Source organism: Globicephala melas, chromosome 18 (genome assembly GCF_963455315.2).
Source record: "Globicephala melas chromosome 18, mGloMel1.2, whole genome shotgun sequence".
Lineage (NCBI taxonomy): Eukaryota > Metazoa > Chordata > Mammalia > Artiodactyla > Delphinidae > Globicephala > Globicephala melas.
Window position 1 is genome coordinate 23,037,439 of NC_083331.1, and position 26,096 is coordinate 23,063,534.

A 26,096-nucleotide genomic window follows, 5' to 3' on the forward strand; every position below is an offset into this window, starting at 1 on the left:
CACTTCAGACTGAAGAAGCAGATCCGCAAATTAGAGGGGTTTAAGGGTGGAGAAAAGGAAGGTAAATAGTCTGGAAAAGGTGACAGGAAGAGGCTGCAGTATGTAATAACAAGAGAGAAGTTGGATTTTTAAGTGGGTTCTTTAAAAATTTGACACAGGGGTGCTTCCCTGGTGGCACAGTGGTTAAGAATCCACCTGACAATGCAGGGGACACGGGTTTGAGCCCTGGTCTGGGAAGATCCCACATGCCGTGGATCAACTAAGCCCGTGCGCCACAACTAGTGAGCCTGCGCTCTAGAGCCCGCACGCCACAGCTGCTGAGCCCGTGTGCCACAACTACTGCAGCCCACGCACCTAGAGCCCATGCTCCGCAACAAGAGAAGCCACAGCAATGAGAAGCCCACACACCGCAATGAAGAGTAGCCCCCGCTCTCTGCAACTAGAGAAAGCCTGCACGCAGCAACAAAGACCCAGCCCAGCCAAAAATAAATAAATGTATTAAAAAAAAGTTCAAAAAATAAATGTATGCATAAAGACATATTCACACACATATCTGGAATTTTTACGAGCTGTGGCTGCAGAGACATAATCCATGTTTACTTTATTTCAACTTACCCAGATGAAGTTTCTTCCTTTTTGAATAGAAAACAACTCACAAGGCATTTCCCACATTCATGTTAAAAGTCTTTGATATTTTGCTAGAATCAGAACAATCATAAAAACATGTACGTCTCTCAGATGTGGCTTTCCATAGGTTCCAGGGCAGGATATCAGGGTTCACAACGCTGCTTAATTTGGGGTGTACCGTGGTTGTCCTTCCTTAACTACCCCAGAGTTTGTCATTTCCTTTTCTACCTGTTCTTCAACCAGTGCCTTGGGATGATGCATTGTAATAGCAGCCTGCGTGACGGTGATGATAGTATTTAGAATTCGGTGCCCTTCCCTCTGGCTGCTAAACGCCAGCTGTCTCGGTGGCAGCACGTGCATTTTCTAACATTTGCAGATCACCCTCCCTGACACTCCACTGCAGTGTGAGACTCTTGAAGGGATGGTTGGGGACATTTGGAACGAGACACAGTAACCGGTGCTCCGGTTCTTGGCTCAGGGCTTCACATTGCAAAGCCCAACCCGTTTGAAATGATCGCACCTGACATCTGCTTAGGGGCTTAGGAGTTACTAAGGCACATTCCCATTTGACTCCAGACAAGATACAAAGGACTAAAAGTGAAGCTCACGGAGAGGAAACCGCCCTGAGTTTTTAGCAGTTTCAAACAAGGGAGGACCATGGGCATCTTGCCTTTTCACTGGACAGAGAGAGACCTTCAGATAAGGAAGGAGATACTCTGCCTTCATGGACGTGAGCGGCACCGAGCTTCTGCCCAAGAAAATGAAAACACCAAAGCAGTAGGAGGGAGAGGGTTTCCAGCTTGGCTGTTTTCTGCACAACTGTGTACAAATCAGCCTCTCTGAACCTCAGGTTCTGCATCTGGAGAATGGACCCTGCCAGCCTCGGTCAGCGTTCGTGGCCATAAAATGAGGTCACCTATGTGAACGCATTTGGAAAAGCTGTTCTGCAAATGCAAACTGCAATCACCACATTCCTGGGGCCAACGTGAAGACACCTAGAGGTTTAAGAGTAGGCTCAGGACTTGCAGAGTAAGTCTGGACAAATCCAGAGCTGAGGTTCCTGACCCTGGGGTGGCCAGTGCTGTTGCCTCTCTGCCCCTTGCAGCTGGAGGACCTGCTCGCCCCAGCTTACTCTCAAAAACTTCTTCTTTACTCCACTCCGTGCTCACATCTCAGGAGTATGAGCTTATCCCGGCTTCTCAGGTAGAACTCGAGACCCGGAGATGACGGGTGACTTGGCCAGGGTCCAGCATGGTTGCGGTAGAGTCAGATTTCCAACCCAGGCCTGCCTGACCACGGCCCCTGCATTCCCTCTGTCACCCCGTAACTCCCCACCGTGGACCAGGTGGAGAGGTGGGGCTTCAGGACCACAGTGACCAGGGGAGCAGGACATGGGGCAGCTCTACCCTTCCGGCGCTCCTCGCTTGCGAGAAATATTTTTGGCAAAAACCCATTGCCTCTTTTCTGACTCTGTCACAGCCCTTAATGTGGTTTTTACGTTAGCAGAGTAAGAGCTAGCAAGAAGAAAGTAACACACACGTGGCTTTTATTTATTAAATTTGAACTGTGAAAAGAAATCTCTTCACTTCTGGGACGAGAAAGAGAAGCCCTAATAGAGTTTAATTCTGGCAGGCTTCAGCTCGCCATCAGAGCTCCTGCTCTGCCCGTAATTAACTTGATCATCAAATGCATCCTAATTAGTAATCGTCTCTTCTGAAAGCAATGAGGTTAGCAGATGAACGCATGTGGGAGCCAGGGGTAGAAATAATGGCATTGCCCTGCAGACCATTAAAATCGCTTGGCTTCTACCTTTTTTCGCTTTCCCCCGTGTCTGCAGTAGGAAATATGGACCCTTGGGGGATTTGCAGCCATTCCCAGGATAAAGGAACTTGGCTTTTCCCGCACACTGTCAGCCATAGTTGGTAGATGACCTTTGAATGACCCTCCCCTCCACCACCTCTTTTAGAAATTGCCTCCAGGCCAAGAGTACCAGCTTTATAGTGAAATGGATCTTTTCTTGAACGCAGCAAATCAAAATGGGCTTTGGCCGCAGACACGTACTGTTTGGCCATTGTCGTATCTCCCTCCAGCCACGGACACTAAAATGAATCCTTGTGTTCTGGCCTTGACTCCGTTTCTCTATAGTCTAACCATGCAAAGAAGCGGCCTCATCCACGCTGAAACCCTGAACCCGGCTGCACACATGGCCGCCTGTGTATAGCAGGTGTCACGCTCCCAGCCAGACTGATGTAATTATCCATCATCTCCAGTTGGGCTGCGGTTGCGAGGGAGTCGTGCTACGGGGCTTTCTCCGTGCAGCTGGTTAGGAGAGGAAACATGAGGATTAGGAAAAGCAGCCCATTTCCTTCTCATCAGAAATGAAGGCTGTGAAGAGAAAACAGGGAGAAGTGTGGGGGGGGGGGTGAAAGAATACAACATGGAAACAAAGAGGAAGGAGAAGAATGACTCAGAGGGAGAAGAATCCTTTTTATCTGAGTAAGAGAATAAACAGAGAGGCCGAGAAGCGTAGGTGGGAGCTGCAGTTTTTCTGGGTCCAGGTTTGTCGTTTTGATTTTTGTTTTATTTTTCTTCATACAAAAGAGTATATGCTCAATGCAAAAACACTTGGAAACCTAAAAGAAGCATATAAAAGGAAACACATCATTCAGAGTGTCACTACCCAGATATAACTGTGGTTAACATTTACATATATTCTTTCAGTCTCCTCTTCTCTTTGCACGTAAACATGTAGTGTTATCAGTTTTAAAGATCAACCAATGGGCTAGCCAGACATAGTCAGTTAACGTTTCTGGACTTGTAACCAAAGAGTGGAATTGGGAATTCAGTACCGGGATGTTAGATGGTTAGTTAAAGCCTAACTTTTCTCCTCTGTTTAACAAAGCACCCTGAATAGTCATCAGGGGAAGCTTAAACAAATTTATTGCCCAATCTGGTGCTCACTTTATAGACCACCCACTTCACTCAGTTGATCACTGAAAAGACCCTGCCTCATGAAGTTCTTAACTTGATGCGACTCCCTCAGTTTGGTAATTACCTCTCCAGCTTTGGTGCTTTCTGTTTCATCTCTGTATCTCGCTCTCTTACTCTCTCGCGCTCCCTCCCTCTCTCTCTCTCTCTCTCTCTCTCTCTCTCTCTCTCTCTCTCTCTCTCTCTCTCTCTCTCACACACACACACACACACACACACACACACACACACTGGAAGTAATTGGGGAAGATAAAAAAGGAGAAAGTATATTTGAACTCTGGTTGTAGGTTTCCAAGGAAGGGGCATTACAAATGGTGCTTATAAATGAAAGACGAGCAAAATGACACTCCACACCTTTATTATCACCTTTTTCTTCTTTCGTTTGTTTTGTAGTTTATTGTAATTACATCTGTAAGTTATTCTGCTGTCCCCCATGCATACACATTCCATTTTTTATGTCCTCCACCACACCACCACTTTAATTTATTTTAAGCCGGGTATCACTCAGGCATTCCGGTCAGAAGGCTTTCATTGGCAAGCACCGGCACTCTCATTCACGGTATTAGAGAAATATGTTTTCGCCCATGATTTGCATTTTATCCTAAGTCATTTCCTGAACCAGTGCATTACACATTTTTCAATCATTTAAATACAGAGAGGGACTCTGCAATTTTGTCCTTCACTAATTCTCTGTGCATCTTGTTTTCTTTTCTCCTGGGTTTATATTTCTTCCCTAGGGGTTTGTATTTCTTCAGTGCTACTCACAATTTATTTCAGGAAGATCTTGGTAATGACCTAACTGTAAAGTCCATAAAAAAGCTGTTGTGCTGAGTTTCTTTTTACAATATAATTTCCCAGGTACTGCTTCTATTTATCATTTAGGGAGAAGGAGAAAAGAGGTGTTTGTGATGTGGTTTCACCGCTCGACATCGGGTAACATGAGCTCACGTAGATTTCTGAGAGTGGCCAGGTCACTCAAGGAGCACTCCGAGGTCCGACCTTTCCCTCATGGGTCCTTGGGTCTTAGTTGATTGGTCAGGTCTTTTCAGTCTGCTTTTCTGCCCAGCTGGTGATTGATGTGCTTAACTTTAAGTCCACGATTTGCTGGACATTTCTCATGGTCCACCCACAGTATAAAAAGCAAGGTAGAATGTGACGATAATGGGAATTCTGCTTTACATATAAAATTTGGACTGGAGATGGGCTCAATTTCACCACTATTTTGACCTCAAGAGAACTGCAGAATACGGACTGCTGAAGCTAGGAGGGGCATTGGTGAGCCCCTAGACCAGCCCGCTTATTTCCTGATTTTAATCAAATAGAGTTTAAGTCACTGAGCTAAGCCGTATCCCCCCCACCCCCGCAACCTCCCTTCTCACCCCCGCTGCTCATGGCTCCTGATTCCTGGTCCTTGGCTCCTTCCTGGGCCTCCACATGCTTGCATTCTGAGACTCTTTTCCTTTTACATTCATTTATATCGATCTCCTAGCCCCCTGAAAACTGAGGTGAGACACAGGGGCTATGATTTCCCCCCAGCATGTTAAATAACTGTTAGTTTCTTTTTTCTTCTGATATTGGAGAAGAGACTAATTCTGGCACCTAAGGCCAGTCTTCCATGGCTAATTTAGTCATTTATAGCCAACAGCTCTCTGAATAAACAGATGAAGAAAAGAACAAATTGTTGAGTCGCCATACGTTTTATTCTCAGCTATTGAAAACTGTAAACCATCTTCCCTCATTCTTTTTTTTTTAAGAATTGATTGATTGATTGATTAATTGATTGGCTACGTTGGGTCTTCGTTGCTGCGCTCGGGCCTTCTCCAGTTGCGGCGAGCGGGGGCCACTCTTTGTTGCGGCGCGTGGGCATCTCATTGCTGTGGCTTCTCTTGTTGCGGAGCACGGGCTGTAGAGCCCAGGCTCAGTAGTTGTGACTCACAGGCTTAGTTGCTCCGCGGCATGTGGGATCTTCCCGGACCAGGGCTCGAACCCATGTTCCCTGCATTGACAGGCGGATTCTTAACCACTGCACCACCAGGGAAGCCCCAACTTCCCTCATTCATAATCTCTGCTGCTCTTCCTACTCATGCCTGAATACATAATAATCTCATCTCATTGACTGAATAGAACCAGATTTCTGACAAATCTTTGTTGAAGTGTAAGGATTGATGGAGCCCTTCTGTCTTTAGGGGTCATGAATTCTCTCTGCTGGTATTAGATGCTAAGGGGCTTATTAGTCACTGATGTCATCTGGTGTGGCCCCAGGGCTATGAAAGAATGACTACAGCCTTGGGAAATAAGCTGTTTTGTTTTTACTTATGCTGAGTGTGTGTACGTGCAGTCACAAATGTTTCTGTTCAGACAATGTTTTCTACTATCCAAATGCTTTAAGAGCCTTGCATCCTGGGAGTTGACATTTTTGTCACGTTTATCAAGGAACCAAGGCTTAGAAAGAGTAGTAAGAAGACTCCAAACCAGGCAATAGAGTACTTAAAATTTCTTCCTGATTGTTTTTCCTAATCTTTTGAAAGTGAGATTACATCACACGTTGATACTTAAAGGACAGTGGCAGCATGCCAAGCCTACTTTGAATGAAAGACCCTAGGAGATGTCAGGGAGTGAGGACATTTTTCTAAGCAGCTCTGCCATTCCCTTCTTCTTGCTGTTCCTGCCGATGTTTGCAGTTGATGAAGCATTTACATAGTACTCAGCTCCTATACTCTTGATTGGCAGGACCTGTACAGAAAACTGTACTTTTCAAATATATGTGGGACATTTACAAAAATTAATCCCATACTAGACCTTAAGGCAAGTCTCAACAAATTTCAAAGGGGTGATAATATTTTCTGATCACAATAAAATTGTTAGAAATCAATGTCAGAAAAGATAACTAAAATAAATTCTATATACTTAGAAATTTTAAAACACACATCTAAATCCACAGGTCTAAAAAGAAATCAGAGTTTTAATTTTAAAATAGTTGGAAGTAGTTGATTATTAAAATACAGCATATTAAAACTTGTGGGATGCAGCTAAAACAGAACCTAGAGGAAAAATTTTAAACTTTTAAATGTCTGTTTAAGGAAAGAAGAAAACTGGAAACAGGAATGAGCATCCAACTCTTATTACAAAAAAAATAAACACAAAGAAGGAAAGATAAATAAAAATAAGGATAGACATTACTAAAATAACAAAGAGTCATACATTAGAGAAGATCAACAAAGCCAAATGTTGCTATTTGAAAAGACTAATAGAATGGAAAAATTTGGCAACACTGATCATAAAGAGAATAACTTAATAAACAATGTTTTAAAAGAAAGTGAGTTATAACTATAGATGTAACAGAGATTGAAGAACTATGAAAAAATCAGGAATAGTTTTACTACAAAGTTTTAAACTCAGGTGATATAAACAAATTCCTAAAGGAAGAAAAGAAAACCTTATCAAAATTAAATCAGGAAAAAATTGAAAGCCTGGATGATCTCATAAAAATATTGGAGTTAGAAGCTTAAAATCTTACATCAAAGCAACAGATCCAAAATGGATTTACTGGAAGGTTCTACCAAACATTCAAGGAAGATTATGCCAATCTTTTGCAAAATTGTTCAGAGAATAGAAAAGGAGGAAATGCCTCCCAACTAACTCATAAGGCTAGTGTACCTAGTACACTTGATATCAAAACAGGACAAAGGCAGTAAAAAAGAGGGGTGGAAATTACAGGTCAGTCTCACTTATGAACATAGATTTAAAATTCCTTTTTAAAAGCTAATTTAATCTGGTATTTTATAAACCACCAAACTGGATTTATTTCAGGAATGCAAGGTTGGTTCAATGTTGCAGAAGTCTATTAATAGATACAATCCCATTAACAGGTTAAACCCGAATAATACAGTCTTTTTAATGCCACTGAATATCCATTCATAATATGAAACTACAGAAAAAAATGAAGATTGTAACGACTTGGAATAAAAGAAGACTTTCATATCTTGTTAAAGATTATCCACAGTGAACTCAGTGGCAAAACAGGTGGTTTTCTTTAAACTTCCCAAAGTAATTCTCACATAATCCTTCTTAATCCTGATATAATCACTTGGACTAGAATATAACTGCTTTATGTCACTTACTTGTATCATGATTTACATTTTCAAATTATCATCAGGAAGTAAAAATCACTGCTATATAGAGTCTATTGGCAGTCCCTAAAAATGTGGTCTCGTATTCTTTCTTTTGGAAAAAAATGAAAGTCATCAAGACTAATCTTGGTGTTGATTTCCCTATTTCTAGAATGCACACGTAGCTAGCTGTGTATCACACAAGAAGATCTTTTCTGTGCCGTCATTGTTAGAAGCTGGCCTTTCAACTGACTTCAGCAAAACCTGTGATTGAAATTTTCATTAAAAGGACATGGGTAGCCTTCCCACATGTAATGTTGAATTGCATGCAATCACCGATCTCAAGTTGAGGGATTGCTAAGGCTGGAGGAACACATCATCACGGGGTAGATATTAAGTGTAGAGCTACAGCTTTAATTTCTCTTACTTTTTATACCTTGGGACCCTTTTTTGCTGTTATCATTCATGGCCATGCTGACACAATTTATTGTAAAGGGTCTGAGCGATTCAGCTCACTTCTTTAGTGCTTCCTATGTTTAATGTTGCAGAAGCAGAGAAGATCGGTTTAAAATGGTAATTTTCTGTCTGCATCCTTGAGATCTATGCAAAATGGGTGGTGCTCTATTTTATTTTACCCAATGGATCTCAGCCCCAGATATTAAGAGTATGTGGCACATTTCACAATGGCAGTCAGTCTCTGTTGAGCTTTTCTCTTGCAGCTGCTGCTACTGTTGCTGCGGTTTTGTTTTTTTCCTTAAAGACAGTCTGCAGTTCAGGGACTGGGCAAACCTGAGATAGTCCAGAGGTTAAGTAACTGCCACAGAGACCACCTGCAGGTGGTTAAAGCCCCTCAGGGAGACTGTCCTTATCTGGTGAGGCCTTCACCTGTCTCCCCAGGGCTTGGCTCTGGAACAGGGAACAGGTGAAACTTGGAGACCTCCACGAGGTTCTGGTTACTCTGAGACTCCTAATGAGGGGTCCCAGACCAGCCCCAGTGTATTAAAATAACGTGGAGACTTCAGGGAACGAGCAGACATCCTCTGCCTCACACCTTCTCTGTGACAGACGAATGTGCCCATTATTTGCAAACCTTGTTGCAGAGTCACTAAAGATTCAAAGCACTCAGTTCAGGGACAGTCCTCCTCTCCTCACCCTGCCCCTAGATGTCTGAGTCTCCTAGCCATAAAAACGTCAACTTGCGCTAACAAAGGAAAATTGGGAATATTGTTATTGAATTAGCTTCACTCAAGTTCTACCATTAATCAAGAGTTGGGCAACATAGGTGATGACCCATGTCCATCCTTAGTCAGACATCTGTGGCTGATGTAGAGAGAGAACTTTCAGCTGTATTTTCTCTCTTCATTTACATGTTAGATCATTACAACTTTCTCACCAATTAGGATTCAACTAAAAGCTCTCAAAACCACGTTCTTACTCTGTAACCATTAAGTCAAAAGCCGCTTTCCTAAAACTGCAGTCAAGGTGGTCACTGATGATGACCACCTATCTGTTACTGATGCCAGAGAGAGCATGGTTTGGCTCTCCACGGGCTGAACTGAATTAGCCCCAGATCACTTTGCATAAGCCAACTCCAAAGATGGCCACGGGATTTTGGTCACAAGTCACCCATAAAGGGTTTTCTAGCTATACGCTCTGATCGTGACTGGGTTATAAACCCTGCAGAAAACGAACAAATCTCTTTTGGCCTTTGGGGCACAATGCAAGACCCAGCTGTGCAATTAGGTTCTTGTTTGAAGTAAATGGGCCAACCTGGCTGGAAAGCATGTTAATATTTTAAATTTCTACATTAACAGCTGTACATGTGCCCAGAGGCTGGGGTGATGACCACCTTATATAACTGCCAAAAAAAAGTGACAAGAATAAATAAATCCCAGCAAATTGGATTATCATTTGCAGTGGAATTGCCAGCAGAGGCAACAGAAGGAATATCACTGATTTATATTCCTACTTCAGCAACACATTTGACACCTTCTCTTGGGAATTGCATGAATGGTGTTAATTCAAGTTGGCTGGCCCTGTGTTTTGAAAATTGGCTGAAGGAGGACGACCAGCATGGCCAGGATGGGACTGAAGAACAGACCTTCCGCTATGAATATTAATCCCCAGGAGTGCCCACTCATGTAAGGCCTGCTCACTTGACCTTAGTCTGTCCATTTTTGCAAAGAGGATAGTAACAGCCCTTTCATTTAACTTAGTACCCTTTGCCATTAAGGAGCCTCACATATTAATGGATGTTCTTTAGTCTCATAATATCCCACTCATGAGTATTGTCATCTTTATTTAACATATGAGGAAAGTGAAAAACAGGAAGTTGAAACGACACTGCAAATTACACTATTAAAAAGAAAAGCATCTGAAGAAGAGAAAATAGGTTTTTGAGTCTTCTAAGCCACTTTTGCATCTTCTTTTCCTGCGTTCAGTAAGCAAGACATTAATTGATGTGTTGCTTTGCAAATGATAAATCATTCCTCATGAGAAAGTTGTGAGGGAAAGAGGAGACCAGAGCAGTAAAGTGGCTTGTTTGAGGTCACACAGCAAGTCAGCGATAGAGCTAACCATGTTAACCTTGAAACAATGACCTGGGGCTTATTTTTTTTGCCTTTTCTCCAATCCTTGGCTGCATTTCTTTTCATAATAATGTTGCCTTATTGGGGTATAGTGTATCGTGATAAGTAACTCCATTGGATTATACAAATGCCAAAGGGTATCTTGTCTTTTACACAAGGCCCTCCCAGGAGGATAGCCAAGTAAAGGAAATGGTCTCTAAAACCAAGTCTGATGACACATTTCTCCCCTCCCAAGGTCATTATCTCCTCTCCTGCCCAGACACTGGGCTGCGTGCCAGGGGTGTGCCTAGTGTAACTTGACACTCCGAGGGGGTCCTTTTTTAAACATCCTCCTCTGCTACAGGACAAAATTATTTTCAGTAATAATCATGAAATGAAACAAGTAATAATAGTGGCCAAGAAAGCAATACAGTGAAATTTTTCTTATATTGAATTTCACATATAATTATGCCTGTAAAAAAATTTTTAAGTAAAATAGTACAATGTAAGGAAAAAATCACAACTCTCTATTAAATAATTTTTTTAACCCACCTAACAGTTTGCACTTTGATCTTTTGATTATAGTTAATATATTACAGTCTGTAAATAATTGTCCAGTAAATACATGAATCTTAACAAACCCAAATGCAAAAGACACAATTTAGGCAACTACTAATAGTACCACTGATTTGGTAACATTTTCTTGATCTGTCCTTTAGTTTTAAGGCAAACAGTCAACAGTTTTGAAAGAACTCATTTCAACTTGTAAAATATTAAAATTCAGTATAAATATGTAACATAAGAACTAAAATTTGCACTCAACAAAAATAATACAACTCATGGTTCTCACCATGTTTCACTGTTTCAAATTTTAGACATAAAAATTCTTGAAGAGGTCCTGTGGAATGAAGTAGCTCAGTTCTAGCTCTCAGTCCTTGCGATAACTGTGCCACCATTGTTTATTTCGAATCTGCTGTAGAAATGTAAGAATACATGTAGTGCTACAGGGATTGGAGACACTGTGTCTGAGACAAGCTCAAAATCCAAAAACTGGGTGTAGCTGAGTCCTGTGTGAGCATATGGGGCTGGGGGAGGGGGAGGGTGGGAGCAGACTGTGATACTGACATTTTCCAAATTCGTTTCTACATCGAGTATGTTTATTAAAGGGTAAGAAGTGAAACTGCTCATTTGAAGCTTGCCCATGTATATTGACTCTTATCAGTAACCACAGCAATTGGTTAGGCTTTAGATCAACAAAGGATTTTATCACTGATTATGTTAGAATTGCTGGTGCACGCTGATAATCAGTGGATGGACCTTCATTTAGTTTGATTACCATTAAGTTTTGTGCAGTTGCACCTGCTTATTTCCTGCCCCGAGGTTGACAGCTCCCAGAGCCCCGCCCTTGGAGTCCTTCCACTGCCTGCAGACTTAGGCCTCCAGATCTGCACCTCAGTGGTTACCTGCGTTACCCAATTCTCGGTCACTCTTGAAGTCTTACATTTATCGCTTCTGCTTCCCTTCGGGAATTTTGCACAGCTCACGGAATTCAGGGATTCTTCCCTTACCCTGCAGCGGGGGAAACACCAGTGTTAGGGGCCAGCCTCAGAGAACCTGGAAACATTCCAGCTCCAAACCCTTGCTCTCCGGTTGTATGCTTCCCTTCCAGAGAACCCATGGCCCGTGGCCTCCCTGCGCCCACGTCCCGCGAGATCTTGCTCCAGTGTATGCACACCGTGTGTGTCCTCGGTCAGGCCCTTGCTCGTCTGTTCAGAGAAGGGAACCCCTGTCAGAGCACACCGCCCTGGGTGGGTGGCAGGGTGCCTCATGTCTCAGGGACCCCCTTGAGGATCCACACCCTTGAAAACACTTACTTCTGCCTTCTCCCCAGTCTCCCAGAGCTGTCCCAGGCTCCCAGGGTACCAATAGGCATGACCCCAGGGTTCCTTGTCTTGACCTCTTGGAGGGCCAGCCCTGTCAGACCTGCACCTGGGCTGTTTGTCTCTGACCGACATTAGGATCTTAACAGCAGGGTCAGGGAACAGGGCCAGGCTCCTCCAAGCATCTCTCAGTTGTAAATGAAACCTGATCCCATCACGAGTAAGAGATTGCCTTTCTACCTAGCAATGAGAATGGCATTTAAAATTCAATATCAGAAAAGATATTGACGAGATTAAGGGCCTGAAGGAATTGATTTATGAGGAGAGACCCAAGGAATTAAATATGCATAGCCTGGTGTAATAGGATATTAGGCCCTGAGCACAATTTCATTCCTGTGATCTGGTGTTCCTGCTATCAGTCATCTAAATGGTGGGGTTCTCTCCAGAAGATGTTTCTCCCCCAGGGGTCACTGAGCTGTTGGCAGAGAGGGAGGCACTGGGATGGATAAACCAGGCCACAGGCTTGGTCACCCTTGGACCTTGATATAAATTGAAGCGCAGTTTCATCCGCAGGTAGAAGCAGATGGCATTTAAAACAAGAATAAATTTGGAGTAGTCTTACCACCTCGTGCGACAAAAAAATTCAAACTAGTTCAATTCCATCTTTTTTTTTTTTCCCAAGGAGAAAAGTGAACGTTGTGAGTACCAGGTAGTAAATGACTGTCCTTCCCCTGAGCCAGGTTTCTCTCCTTTCTCAGGAATACTGTTAGATGTGTTGGCCTTTAGGCAAAGCCTTGCTCTTAGGTTGTGATAATATGCACTTGATTTTTTACATCTCAGGCTTTTCCCAGCAATCAGGGATTGGCTCGGGATTCAGTGTTAGACGTGAGGTGGGAACAGGCAGACTTCAGCAGTGGGACCTAGCGCGGCTGCCCTTCCTAAGTGGTTCTGAAGTCTGTGAGAAGCAAAGCCGGCCTGAAGGGGTGGAAGGTCTGGAGAGCCTGGGGAGAAAAGCAGCAGAAGCAGGGAGCTGTGTTTGGGTAGCAGGATCTCACCAAGGAGGAAGGGACGAATGAGCGGATCCCCTCACCTTGTAGCAGGACAAGATGAAAAGGATCCGGCAGCACTGGCCACCGGGGGGGTTCAGATAGCAGGCTGAAATACACGGAGTAATGGGGTTGGAGACAAGGTGTGCAGACATGGTGATGCTGGTTGCCCGCAGGCGTCGCCCCACGGTCTGGACATTAAAACAACTGCTGATTGGTCTGTCCAGACATAGTCACACCCACCCTGGCCTTTGGTGGAAAACTGTCTTTGGAAGCCAGCAGACCTCATTTCCTTAGGCGATATCCTACTGGCCTTTAAAGGCTTATCCCACTAAGTAGGGCATTGAATTTATAGCAAAGTTATCGAGATGGAATAACATTTATTAAAACTGAATCAAAAGAGCAAAAACACATGAAAAATTGACGACACTGTATGGGCTCAAATATTTCCAGACCTCAAGCATTAGTATTTGGTGGCTCATTTCTAATGAGTAGAGAACAAGTTCTGATTCAAAATGGATCCCCTGAGCTCATGTTCTCCTAACACCTGAACTGATCCCCAAGAACCTCCTAGGGAAACCACATTGGTTGGAGCCACTGTTAGAATATTTTGTGCCACCCTAAATTCATTTTAGTGGATAGGCTAGCAGCCTTGTGACCCCGCATCTTGAGGATAGTCTACTTGGTTTCCTCCATGTCCTGCACACTGTCTAGCCCAGCACTGTGTACTTAGGAGATAAGTGATGATTGAAAGAATGGATAAATGAACGATTGCTTGATTGATTGATCATTGAATATTACTGGATTGTTTTAAAAGAACTGAACATAGAGCCAGTCGCTGGGGAAATCTTGAAATGAGGGGAAGAGGGAAAGAGAGAAAATGTGTGTGTGTGTGTGTGTGTGTGTGTGTATAGGTGTCAGTCACTATCGGTATATATTATATCTACCTAGTGGCACGAGTTCACGTGACCTGCCACCACCATGAATTTAGAAAGAGTCTCTTCCAACGCCATGGAAGACACAAAGTCAGATGCTCTCAGTTTCATGCCACCCAGCAGCTCCATCCCCAAGCAGCTCACCAGTCCTGCAAGAGATTCCTGAGGCGGCACCATTCAGTGAGCGTCAGCTTGTCATGAGACGTTGCTGGTGTTCTTTCGTACAGAGAATCTGCTCCATAGTCTGGGGCTTTCATGGAATCTAAGCTCATCTGATATGTTAGCTATATAAAGACTTGACCTTAGTGACAAAATTATAGAATTTAAGGGAAAAAGACAAGGAAAGGGTTACAGTTTTTAAAGGAAAGTGAAATCCACCACAGCACTCACAGAAGGATACACAAAGGCACGTCTCCAGCAGCCTCGGTCTTAAGTGCAAATGGTGAAGGCGTAGGTAGAAGTCATGGCTAGGAAGGTTTTAAGTCTGGCATGTCCTGATTTCCATTTCCAGTTGACGGATCAGTGTGGTTGTCAGGGTAGAAACCACGGTTTGAAGTAGGAAAATCGAGTTGTGCAAGTGGTAGGTGTTTCCCCGATACCGCGGCCTCGGATACGGGACTTAACCTCTGGGTGCCTGTGAATCGCCCATCTGTAAAAATGGAAACGTGACCTCACTTATTCTGGGGCTCCAGATAACACTGGTTGCTCTTCGGATTTGTCAGAGAGAAAGACCCATTACACACGGAAGTCTGCATCCCCAAAGAGCATTACGAATGATCCTATTAAATCAGTGGCCTGGAAGTACGAAGATGTGTCAGGTTCGGCGTTTATTTACCTGTTTTTGTCCGCCAGAGTGTTTGCACTTGATTGGCCTATGGATAATTGCCTAATTGGAACACACTCAATTGTAGCCACCAAAAATGTAATAGTGCATCTGTTTAATGCCACACTTCCCAGTGTTAAATTAAAATTATGCTGCAGTCAGCCAGTCCAACCGAGAGGCTCTTCTGATTAAGTTCTAGCTGCCTGTGAACTTCTGTAATTGAGGCACTCTGGAACTTAAAAATTCAAACTGGAAAGAATAGTATACAGTCTCACAGATTTCAAGTGAAAAAAGACCAGAAAGGCTGACTTAAATTATCTAGTTGCAGACTATCTCATTGTTTTTATAAGACATCTAGTCATATGAACAATCACAGTTTTGAATCCCCAAGGTTTTGAATCCATAAATGTTAGATTCGTGAGTTTACCTTTTGTAAACAAAAGAAACAATTCATTTGAAAGAATGCAGAAAATAGTCCAGGGGTGTTTATTTTGTTTTTCCTCTAGTGGTGGTTTTGGTTTATTTGTTTGCTTTTTGGTGGAACATGGGGAAGAAATTACATAATAATAAATTCACTGATTGGATTTTCTTAGACTTTTAAGAAATATTCCCGGGCTTCCCTGGTGGCGCAGTGGTTGAGAGTCCGCCTGCCGATGCAGGGGACACTGGTTCGTGCCCTGGTCTGGGAAGATCCCACATGCCGCGGAGCGGCTGGGCCCATGAGCCATGGCCGCTGAGCCTGCGCGTCCGGAGCCTGTGCCCCGCAACGGGAGAGGCCACAACAGTGAGAGGCCCACGTACCGCAAAAAAAAAAAGAAATACTCCCCTATAGATTGAGGATGGTATCTAGAACTTCCAGAGTAAAGAATCAAAACGTCTTAAGTGCTATTTTCCTCTGAAGATTTCATATACCCATATGTCTAGAACAATAAATTACCCAGTGATAGATCCTCAGGTAGTTGTTGTTCTCGTTTTGGCTTCTGTGTGTGTGTGTGTGGTTTTTTTGTTTTTCTTTTGTTTTGTTTTTTTTGCTAGATCGTGGCTTAATCTCATAGAATTGGGGAAACCAGAGCAAGCATTCATTCACCTCTTTACTCATTCGTTCATTCAGCACCTGTCGTGTGTTAGAGGTAACCCAGTTATTGACCCTACCATTGGTGGATGTAGGCTAGTTGGGGAGATATCTATGAAATGTAATATATCATATAAAAGTGCTTTTGGAGCATGGAAGTTAGAACAGCTAACTTTGCTTGGGTGATCAGAGGGGGTCTTTACTGAGGAAGAAACCAAGACCACTGCTTATAGTTGTGCAGGTTTTGCCCTGGACAAGGGCACCAGGCCAAATGGGTGAAAGGGGATGAAATCAAGCCCCTACTCTACTGCCCAACCATGTGCCTTAGTGAAGGGTCCTGTCTGCCTAGAGGATGGGGCTCTTTTCTATCGTATAAAGTCATCATATGGATTGACGTCAGCCCGAAAACATTCTTTAAGCTGGCTTAAAAAATGAATAGGAATCTGCCAGGCAGAATTCTGGGTAGTGAGCTTTTCATAGAGTCATGAAAGGACCTAGCATGTCTGGGGAAGGACGACACAGCCAGTGGTTTGGATTTTATCCAGTAGAGATTGGGGGATCGATGGTATTTTTTAAGCACGGGAGCACTTTGATTCAATTTTCTCAGGAGTGTAGGGTGAATGACAGGAGGAAAAAGCAGATCCAGAAGAGAGATGCTCATCCTAAACATGACAGTGAAGATGGTTGGAGAGAAGGCAGAGTAACGGGCAGAGAGGTTGTGGGCATGATGAAAGGGCGGGCATGGACCTCAAGGTTTTAACTCTGGTTACCAGGGGAATAGAATTAGCCTTGTGGGGGAGGGGTCACAGTAAGCACAGTTTGGAACACTGTAGGGAAAGGGTCTGGTGGGCAGTAGGAGGGGCGGAGGCTGTGAGGTCAGCTTTGAAAAGCAGGAGCGCAGGAGCCGAGCCCGTGCAGTTGAAGCCATGGGTGTGAACAGGATCGCCTGGAGAGAGAGGACATGCCAAGGCAAACAGAACCTGGCATCCTAGTTGGCAGTTAGAAGAGCGTTAGTGACTTTAGTAAGAGCAGAGTCTGAGTAGGGTACTCTGGACAGAAGCAGCGTTGTAGCAGGATTAAATAAGCATTTAAAGAGACAGTGGTTTTCCTTCCCAGCTGCATATTAAAATTATCTGTGGAGGTGGTTTTTTTTTTTTTTTTTTTTTTTTTTTGCGGTACACGGGCCTCTCCCGCTGCGGAGCACAGGCTCCGGACGCGCAGGCTCAGCGGCCATGACTCACGGGCCCAGCCGCTCCGCGGCATGTGGGATCTTCCCGGACCGGGGCACAAACCCGTGTCCCCTGCATGGGCAGGCGGACTCTCAACCACTGCGCCACCAGGGAAGCCCTATGGAGGTTTTTTTAAAAAATATTATTGCCTGGGTCCGTCCCCTAGATATTCTGAGTTAATTGGTCTTCTGTGGGACCCAGGAATAAGTGTGTTTGAAAAGTTCTCCATATTTAAGAACCACTACCCTTGACTCTCCCTTTAAGAAGTATCAGTAAACCTCAAAGGCTGGCAGACATGTGAGATGCATAAAACGCCAGGGGGTCAGAGAAGTATGAGATTTTTCAAAGATGAAGAATCTTTTTTTAAAATATATATAAATTTATTTATTTGGCTGCATCGGGTCTTAGTTGCAGCACGCGGGGTCTTCGTTGAGGCACGCTGGATCTTCCGTTGCGGCTCACGGGCTTCTCTCTAGTTGTGGCATGCGGGTTTTCTCTCTCTCGTTGTGGCTCGCGGGCTCTGTAGTTTGCGGCACGCAGGGCTCTCTCATTGAGGCACACGAGCTCAGTAGCCGTGGCGGGTGGGCTTAGTTGCCCCGTGGTATGTGGGATCTTAGTTCCTCACCCAGGGATCGAACCTACATCCCCTGCATTGGAAGACAGATTCTTTACAGCTCGACCACAAGGCAAGTCCCAAGGTGAAGAATCTTGATATTATTAGACTGACAGAGGTTGGAAAGTTGGATAATGCAAAGTGTTAGTGTGGGTGTGGGGTACAGGAACTCTTATAGCACTGGTGGGCGGGTAGGCTGGTACAGCCATTCTGTGATGCAGCTTTGGCAGTGAACTCCTCAGGCATGCCCCATGACCGACAGCTCCATCGCTGGATACGCACCAGGGCAAGTCTCCCACAGGTCCATAGGGACAAGCATTAGCACCTCCCACTACAGCCTTATACAGGGGGAGGAGAATTGGAGATAATCTGAGTGGCCTTCACTGGGAGAGTGGAATAGGTATAACTGGGTGGACATACCCTGTAACATAGTATGCAGCCACCAGAAGCAATAGTTAGATATATATACATATCAACATGGAGCTTAAAAACATAGTAAACAAGAAATATGAACACTATCACTTAACATACAAATGCATACTCTCAAAACAACAGTATGTATTTTGGAAAAACACATTCAAATAAAAAAGAAACCGTTGAAAGCGGTTGCCTACATACGAGAAGAAAAGGAACTGGGGATGATTCCTTGGAGTCACACTTTTTTTTAATTTAAAAGTGTGACTCCAAGGAACAGTGAGAACGGATGGAAGCTTACATGGGAAGTGAGGTCAGGGGAAGGGTGTGTGTGTGTGTGTGTGTGTACACGAGCGCACGCACGTTTTAATAGCACGAAGCAGTGTTGTAAACGTGTGGATGAAATGGCAGACTCAGTGGCGTTCTGACTTCCCCTCTGATCTATTCACAGTGTTGGTAATAACAGCTGAGAGTTGTGTCCAAGTGGTTTTCCTTTCTGTGTCCTTTCCCCAACTTTAACTAAGTTCGTTTGTTTGCTCTTGTTGCTGTTCTTACTAAAGCAGTGTCTGCTCCTTTACAGACATACCAGAAAATGACAAGCAAACCTAACAGAAAGATCCGTAAGCCCACTCACCCAGAGACAGTGTCCAGATTCATTTCTACGAATAGTTTGCAAAATTCAGGGAAACCCTTTCATAGCCTGAACTTTTCATGTGGAGAACAGTATAGTATGAGTTAATTCTATGTCCAGAGACACTTGTGCAACTTCACTTTGGCTGCATGGTGTTCCATTGTACAGATGCACCATCGTTACTGTAGCCAGTCCCCCTCTGCTGGACATCAGTCGTTTCTAAATTTTGCTACTTCGAGTGCTGCAGTTGAGTGAACATAAGCTACCTATGTTTGAAGACAATTTCCTGTCCTTCATTTGGCTCATTTTTAAAGGAGGTTTAAGGAGTGGATTCGAAATGGTCTAATGACATAAAAATCCACTCGGCGTCGTGGAAGTCGGAGCACCAGATCCTCTCGGAACTGTTCTGGGGCTGGTCATGAATGAGAATAAAGAACCAGGGTCATTCCCCACTGTTTGGAAATGGTCATTTTCATTACTTATCATGGTGCCAGAGCACAATATGGCCCCCTGGTTTCTGCACTTTAATCAGTTGGTGCACAATTGAATCACGTAACATGTGAAGGGAGCCCGTGTGGGTTGTATGTATTGCATCACATGTGAGTATGATACAGGCAGGTGGTAAAATAAGGGGCGCTGAGTGTTTTGAAAACTGCAAGGAAATCACTGTTTATGCTGGGGGACCAAAGCAGGTTCTTAAATCTACAGCCAGCACCGGACGAGGGAACAGGACACGCAAGCCCGGGGGTTAAGGCACAGTGTGTTTTTCTGAGTACTTCCTCCCCGACAACGTACCGCAAAACTAGCAGTTTTGAAGATTTAATTTAATCCTTCCACTTGGCAACTTTAAGCATCAGGAATCCAGTGACAGTGTTTATTCCGGCCTTGATAGTTCAGAACTGGCCAGGCAGCTCTGCAGCCAGCTTGTCCAGCCCCAGAAGTCGCAGCCTTGGTGTGGAGACAGCTACCCTCGTGGCAGGAACGCACTGACATTCTCGTATCGTCAGTGCAGCACTTGTCACGTGCAGGAGCAGAAGAAACAGACTTCCGTCTTTGCAAACTAGCCTTTTGTTGTCAAGAAGCTCTGAATAAGACATAGCTGCTTCCGGGGCCTGTTTTGAAGCTCTTGAATGTGCTCTCCAGCCTGTGTATATATTAGCACATAACCATGTTCCAAAGAATTAGTTCTGGGCAGCCCCGTCCTCCTGGCAGGCCAGGTAAGCCTCCCATGCATTACAGTGGATAGGGCAAGGTGCGCTCAAGGCTTCGCAGCAATCCGTTCAGTGGCCCTGCTTCAGACCAACGGTGCAGGCCATAGCTGAGGGTTTTGACAGCTTGTATCAGCAGTTTTCTCGACTGATACATTGATTGCAGTTTGGACTTAAGTCCTGCTGATCTAATAAAACATCACCATCATAACAGAGAAGGTAAAAGGCTCTTTTGTGCTCCCAGCCACCTGGGGAAGCAGCTTTACAGAGCTACTGGAACGCTAGCTTTAGGGTCATATGTAAAATGATGTAACCTCGGACAAGTTGACTCATTATTTTAAGTGTCTTTATGATTTAATTTCTTCAGCTGTCAGTGTCTTAGTTTCTTACCACTATTCTACATATTTTTACAGATATGCATGTGTTTAAAGGAATATAAAGGTGCCTTCACAAACACTGAAACAAGCATTGTGCATCAGTGTCACAAACAGCCTGATACTGTGGCATTAACTGCACACTCGTTACACTACGGGGGGTGTGTGTGTGAAACAGACATTTAAAAAAGGTCAACTGAAGTCTGGATTAAGCTTTAAGACACGTACAAACCTTTTCCTCGTGTTTTGGAATGGATGTTTTCAATATCTTACAGTATTCCATTGGCCTTCAATCCTACTCATCCTAAATATCCTTTTCACAGCAATTGCTGACCATCCAGGAGGAGTTAAACAACAAAAAGTCAGAATTGGAACAAGCAAAGGAAGAGCAGTCACACACACAGGCATTACTCAAAGTCCTCCAGGAACAAGTAAGTGAATGCAACAGCTCTGCCTCGTGAATTAGTTCAGACACGGACACACGCCCCCCGCCGTGTTCGACACACATGCAAACCCCCGAACACGCCCCCCCCCCCCCGTGTTTGACACACATGCAAACACTGCTGCAGTTAATCTTCGAAATGACCAGCCTGGACCCTCCCCACCTCTTAGCAGCTTTGCTGGGTAGAATTTATAATCTCATCTGCAGCACCTCTGTTTTCACTCTGGTACCTCTTTAGACCACCCAAGCCCCCCAGCGATGTGTGAACGTTTCTTCCAGAAGACAGATGAATTTCGATAAAGTTTTAAAACATTGGCAATGCGGATAAATTTCACAGCAAGCAGCTAGTTTCCTTTTAAGTCTCATCGCAAGGAAAATGAGTTTAGCATAGCCCACAGTCCTCCTGCAGACATCTGAATCAGAAGGACTGATTCATAGCGACATTTAAAAAAATCTCTCCCCTGTGCATCAGGGCACTTATCTAACCAGGGTGAGCAACAGACCTTTCATATGAAGTTTGTAAATCTGAACGTTTCATCCTGGCTTTCTTTGATACTAAAGTGTGGCCCGACGTTGATAAGTAGATTTGAAACTATCGTCGTACAGCAGGGTGAGATGGATCGCCCGGCAGCTGAGTGAAATCTAAGCCCAGTACCTACACGCAAGAAGCTGAGAAAGCTCTTGAAATGCTTTCCTATTTCTGGCCTTCACATGCCGCCCATGATGTAATGAACGGCAAATGGAAGGGGAAAAAAAATCACATAGAGTAACCGTAGCCCTCTGGGGGTAGTCAAATTTAGGTTGCTTTAAAATTTTCACTCACAGTGGTGTATGAGGAGGTCCTCTGCACAACATATATAACTTCAAAAGTGATATTTTTTTAAAAAAACTATGAAGTTGGAAGCGTATGAGCCTAGTCAGCTGTGACTCAGTCACTTTACAAGTGATTTTTAACTTTTTAATGGTTTGGACTCAAAATATATTGTCAGTCACTTTCCCCTAAAAGTATAAGTGAATTGTGAGGGACAAGTGAAGATGTTAGATCGTTTATAAGCTTTTATAGCTTTGGAGGAAAATGCTTTCTAAAGCTAATCGTTACCTTTATACGATTAAGATAGATTCAGTAACTTAGACTGAGGCTTACATTATATGATTTTGGATAAGTTAGATTGAACTGAAAAAATATTGATGACTAAATTCACAATGACCTACTGTCTAAGAGACCTGCAGTCACTGTTCTTTCTTCTTTTACATTATTCAAAGGCTTTCAACAAAGTAGAGCTGATTTGGTCCAGATTTGCTCCTGATCGGACAGACATAGCTCTGAGCTTCGTTGTTTTACATTTTCTCTCTCTGCCTCCTTGATGTACTGGGATGAGAAGGGGTGAATTCCTTTCTCTAAATGACTCAGATCCTTTATTTTGATTCAAAATCCAAACTCCAGTCATAAAAATAGATGCTAAGTTTTGCAGAATTCATTGCTACATCCTTGTCGTCACGGCATGCGTTTTTAAAGAGCGATGTGCGTACACAGGCTTTGGTAAAGCATCACACTTCGTTCTCCATTACTTAAAAAAAAAAAAAGATAAATGGGGAACATGAACAAGATTCAGAACAACTAAAATCATTAAAAACCTAGGAAATCTGACTGGAAAGGAAGCGTTTTTAAATCTGCTGTAGTAATGGGATGGCTCCTTTACAAGCAAGGGCACTGAGAATACATAAGCCTAAGAGAGCCCACAGCCGCCATTTGGGTGCTGTTCGCCGCTAGCCTGTTTTCCCGAGAGCCCCTTGCCCGGTGCCCCTGTCATCCTTGTAGATGAGAGCAGGCAGTGGACACGTTCCTTCCATCTCCCTGTAGCTTCCCGCCACACACAGACATACATTTAAAAACACACCTCTGCCTCTCTGAACAATGCCTTAGAAAGCTTTCTTTGGACTTGTGTAGAGTAGCTATACGTGCAAACACCTTTTCAGTGCCTGCATAGATAGGGCCTAAACAGATGGCCTCACCCCCCAGAGGTTTGATTGGGCCTAGACTCTTACTACAGTAAGTTCCCTGCATACGAACCTTCACGTTGAGAACTTTCGAAGATGTAAATGTGCGTTCGCCTGTCCAATCACATAAGTCAGTTCACGTGTCTGGCGTACATTGTCACGTGCGTGCATCCTCTTCAAGTGGCCGTGCTTTTGCGTACTTTACTGTACAGTACTGTATAGAGTACAGGAGTACAGTATCTTTATTTCAAGCCCAGGATGTCCGAAAGCAAGCATAAAAGCAGCCGTGATGTAGCTGGTACTACTGTACTTTTCAAGGTGCTGTACTGTAAGATTAAAAATGTTTTCTTTATTTTTTGTTTGTTTGTTTTTTATGTATTATTTGTGTGAAAAGTATTATAGACCCATTACAGTACAGTACAGTACTATATAGCCAATTGTGTTAGTTGGGTACCTAGGCTAACTTCGTTGGACTTACAAGCAAATTGGACTTACAGACGCGCTCTCGGAACGGAACTCGTTCGTATGTAGGGGACTTACAGTATTATATAGACACACACACACACACACACACAGGAAAAGATATATCCTGCTCTGAAGACGTGGAATTTTGCTCTTTAACGTGACTGCCACTTGATGGAAATCCTGAAAAGAAGGAACAGGTTGTGAGGGCAGACCCTTACCGTCCGTAGCCCTCAGCCCAGGGAAGGCAGGCTCATTCCCTAAGCTCTCTGTTTGCTAAGATGCAGCTTCACCAGGTCCCACCAGGCCCCACTGGCTCCTGCCTTTCATGTCCTTCACAGAGGTGGTAGCTTCCAACACCTGGAGCCTGTTCCCAAGCCCAGGTATCCTCAGACAAGATGTTAGCCCCTCCGTCTGGAGGAGACCAGCAGCTCCGGGGAGAGCAGGGAGCCAGGCCATTGAGGGCAGAAGTAACAAAACCTTCTGAGCCAACCCCGCTCTTCACTCCCAGAAGCACGAGTTACAAGGTGGGACAAGCAGAGAGGGTTGATGAAAAGGAGAAGATGAGGAACACCTATGAAAAGAAACCCTTAAGACAGGAAAACAGAGAGGGGTTTTTAAGTCCCTTTGTGCCCTCTGATAACAGACGGCGCTGCTGTCACTGAGGCGCACTTTTTCTTCTCGTGTGTATCACACACTGCCTGTGCTCCCTTGTCTTTGTTATGTGTAGAAGCATCAGTGGTGTAGCCCCAGAGAACGCAGGGCAGCATGCCTCTTTCTCAAGCAGGAGCGTGATGTGGAGGTGAGTCTTAATCTGCCCCACTGGCCCACAGCCAGCTGCCCCACACTCAGCTCCTCCACGGCGCCGTTGCTTTGGCATAGCCTCTCTCTTGGCACGGAGAGCGTGTGGTTTTCTTGCTGGGAGTCTGAGATCGCCTGACAAAAATCAAAGACGCTTTCATTTTAACGTGTACCAAGAGCCTGAAAGAACCAACATTTGAATCAAACACATGGGTGGTGCACTTATTTTCTTTCAAACTTTACGCATTTATATCCCACCATGAATATTTTAGGCATAAAAAAGAGGATGCAGAAGATGCTGCTTCCTAAGCACAATAGGCCAGGAAGAAGTACCAGCAAACAGCTGCAAGGCCTGCTCCCCTCTGCCCTTATTCTCTGTCTTCATGTGTCTGCTTCAAGTCAGGCTAGGATAAAATGCCAATTAAAGGTTTCCAGAAATCTCCCGATAACTGATGACTCCTAAGCCTTCTGAGGGAGAGGCATTTTCAGATGTTCACTGTTAAAAATCTCATTTGAGAAATAGCTTTTCTTCTGATGCCTCAGTGACCAAGGAGATGTGTTCCCAATTCTTCCTTTCCAAAAAGAAGCAAATCGTCTTGTTTTAGACCTCCAGAAACCATGTCAGTCATTCAAATAGGTTCTCAAGGAGGACACGTACAGTAGCACTGCGGCATGTTAAAACAAGGGGAAATAACATAATTCTCGAACAATTGTTATATAACATCATTTAGCTGATGGCAACTTGCAAACACTGCCGGGTTTAAATTAATAGCAATACAACGAGGAAATGGAATCATTTATTATTCTTAAGAATGAATTTTATGCATTTTATGCCTGTGGAACTGCTTTCTAATTTTATTATTTAAAAATAATGACCAAGGCCCATTTATTTCTTGCCAGCCATCAGGTTTCGTAAAATGTTGGTCTCAAACTGGTTTCAGGAAGACTCGTTAGAATTATGTGCTCCATCTGTTTTTTCTTGTTGGAAGTTTCATAAAGGGCAGCCTCAGATAAATCAGGGTTAACAGGATGATATACACTTAGTAGATAATGCTTACTTATTCATTTGGGTTTTTTTGTTTTGTTTTTTCTTAAAATCTGCAGTTGAAGGGTACCAAGGAGTTGGTCGAGACCAATGGCCACAGCCATGAGGACACAAATGTAGGTACCACAAACCTGGGGTTTGCTCTTCTTGCTTGGTGTTGGTTGAATGCCCACGAGAATGTGGCACTTTTTAACACAAAGGAAGTCAGAAGCCCTGTGTCTCAGCGGCTTATTAAGATTACTAATGTGTGGTTTGGCGATAAAATATGGGTAGGTACTGTTAGCTTAGGTTACCAGATGTTGACACAGGAGTACTTGAGCTAAGCTCGATCATAAAAATTCTCATCTCAGTGAATTTATTCGAGCCCTTTGTATTTTCAAAGCTATAGACCAATGAGGTGTTGGGAGGGCAAATGGAATGAGACCCAACAGGGTAATAAATTGTATACTGCATGTGTTTTTATTAAGTTTGCCTGGCAATGAAGAGGGTAGTGAAATGGCTGCTATGCTGAAGAGGTTTCAAAGCAAACCCCTTCTCCCAGAAAAGCCCTTGAAAGCGTACCTTTCTCTGTTTCTGACCCCAGTCAGTTGCATAGAGCATCCGTCCTCTTGAGACAGAGTCTAATGGTACAGGATCCCACTTGGCACTCTGCTTCCTCCTGGGTGTACCTTGAATTTCCCAGTATTAGCCAAGCACTCTCTTTGCCTTGGAAGTTCTTTAGTCTCAGGTGAAACAGTACGCCATGTAGATCATTGTCTCTCCATATGTTGGATGGTTTTGTTTTCGCCTTTTTTAAAAATCTCTTTGATATCTGTATGTATTTGACTATCCT

The 26,096-nt window shown here is 43.8% G+C and overlaps 1 protein-coding gene across 7 annotated transcripts in view; it reads left to right on the forward strand.

Moving 5' to 3' along the window:
- The window catches only part of ENOX1 (ecto-NOX disulfide-thiol exchanger 1), a 604,918-nt gene that overhangs the window by 516,943 nt on the left and 61,879 nt on the right, over positions 1-26,096 (forward strand). For 5 of the 7 annotated variants that reach the window (XM_030882173.2, XM_030882182.2, XM_060288270.1 and 2 more), the window contains 2 exons: positions 20,840-20,947; positions 25,324-25,380. The exons of 1 other annotated variant lie outside the window; for it this stretch is intronic. In XM_030882173.2, the coding sequence (XP_030738033.1) occupies positions 20,840-20,947; positions 25,324-25,380 (165 nt within the window). The remainder of the gene's footprint in view (positions 1-20,839; positions 20,948-25,323; positions 25,381-26,096) is intronic. One more of the 7 variants, XM_030882177.2, reaches the window with a different exon arrangement.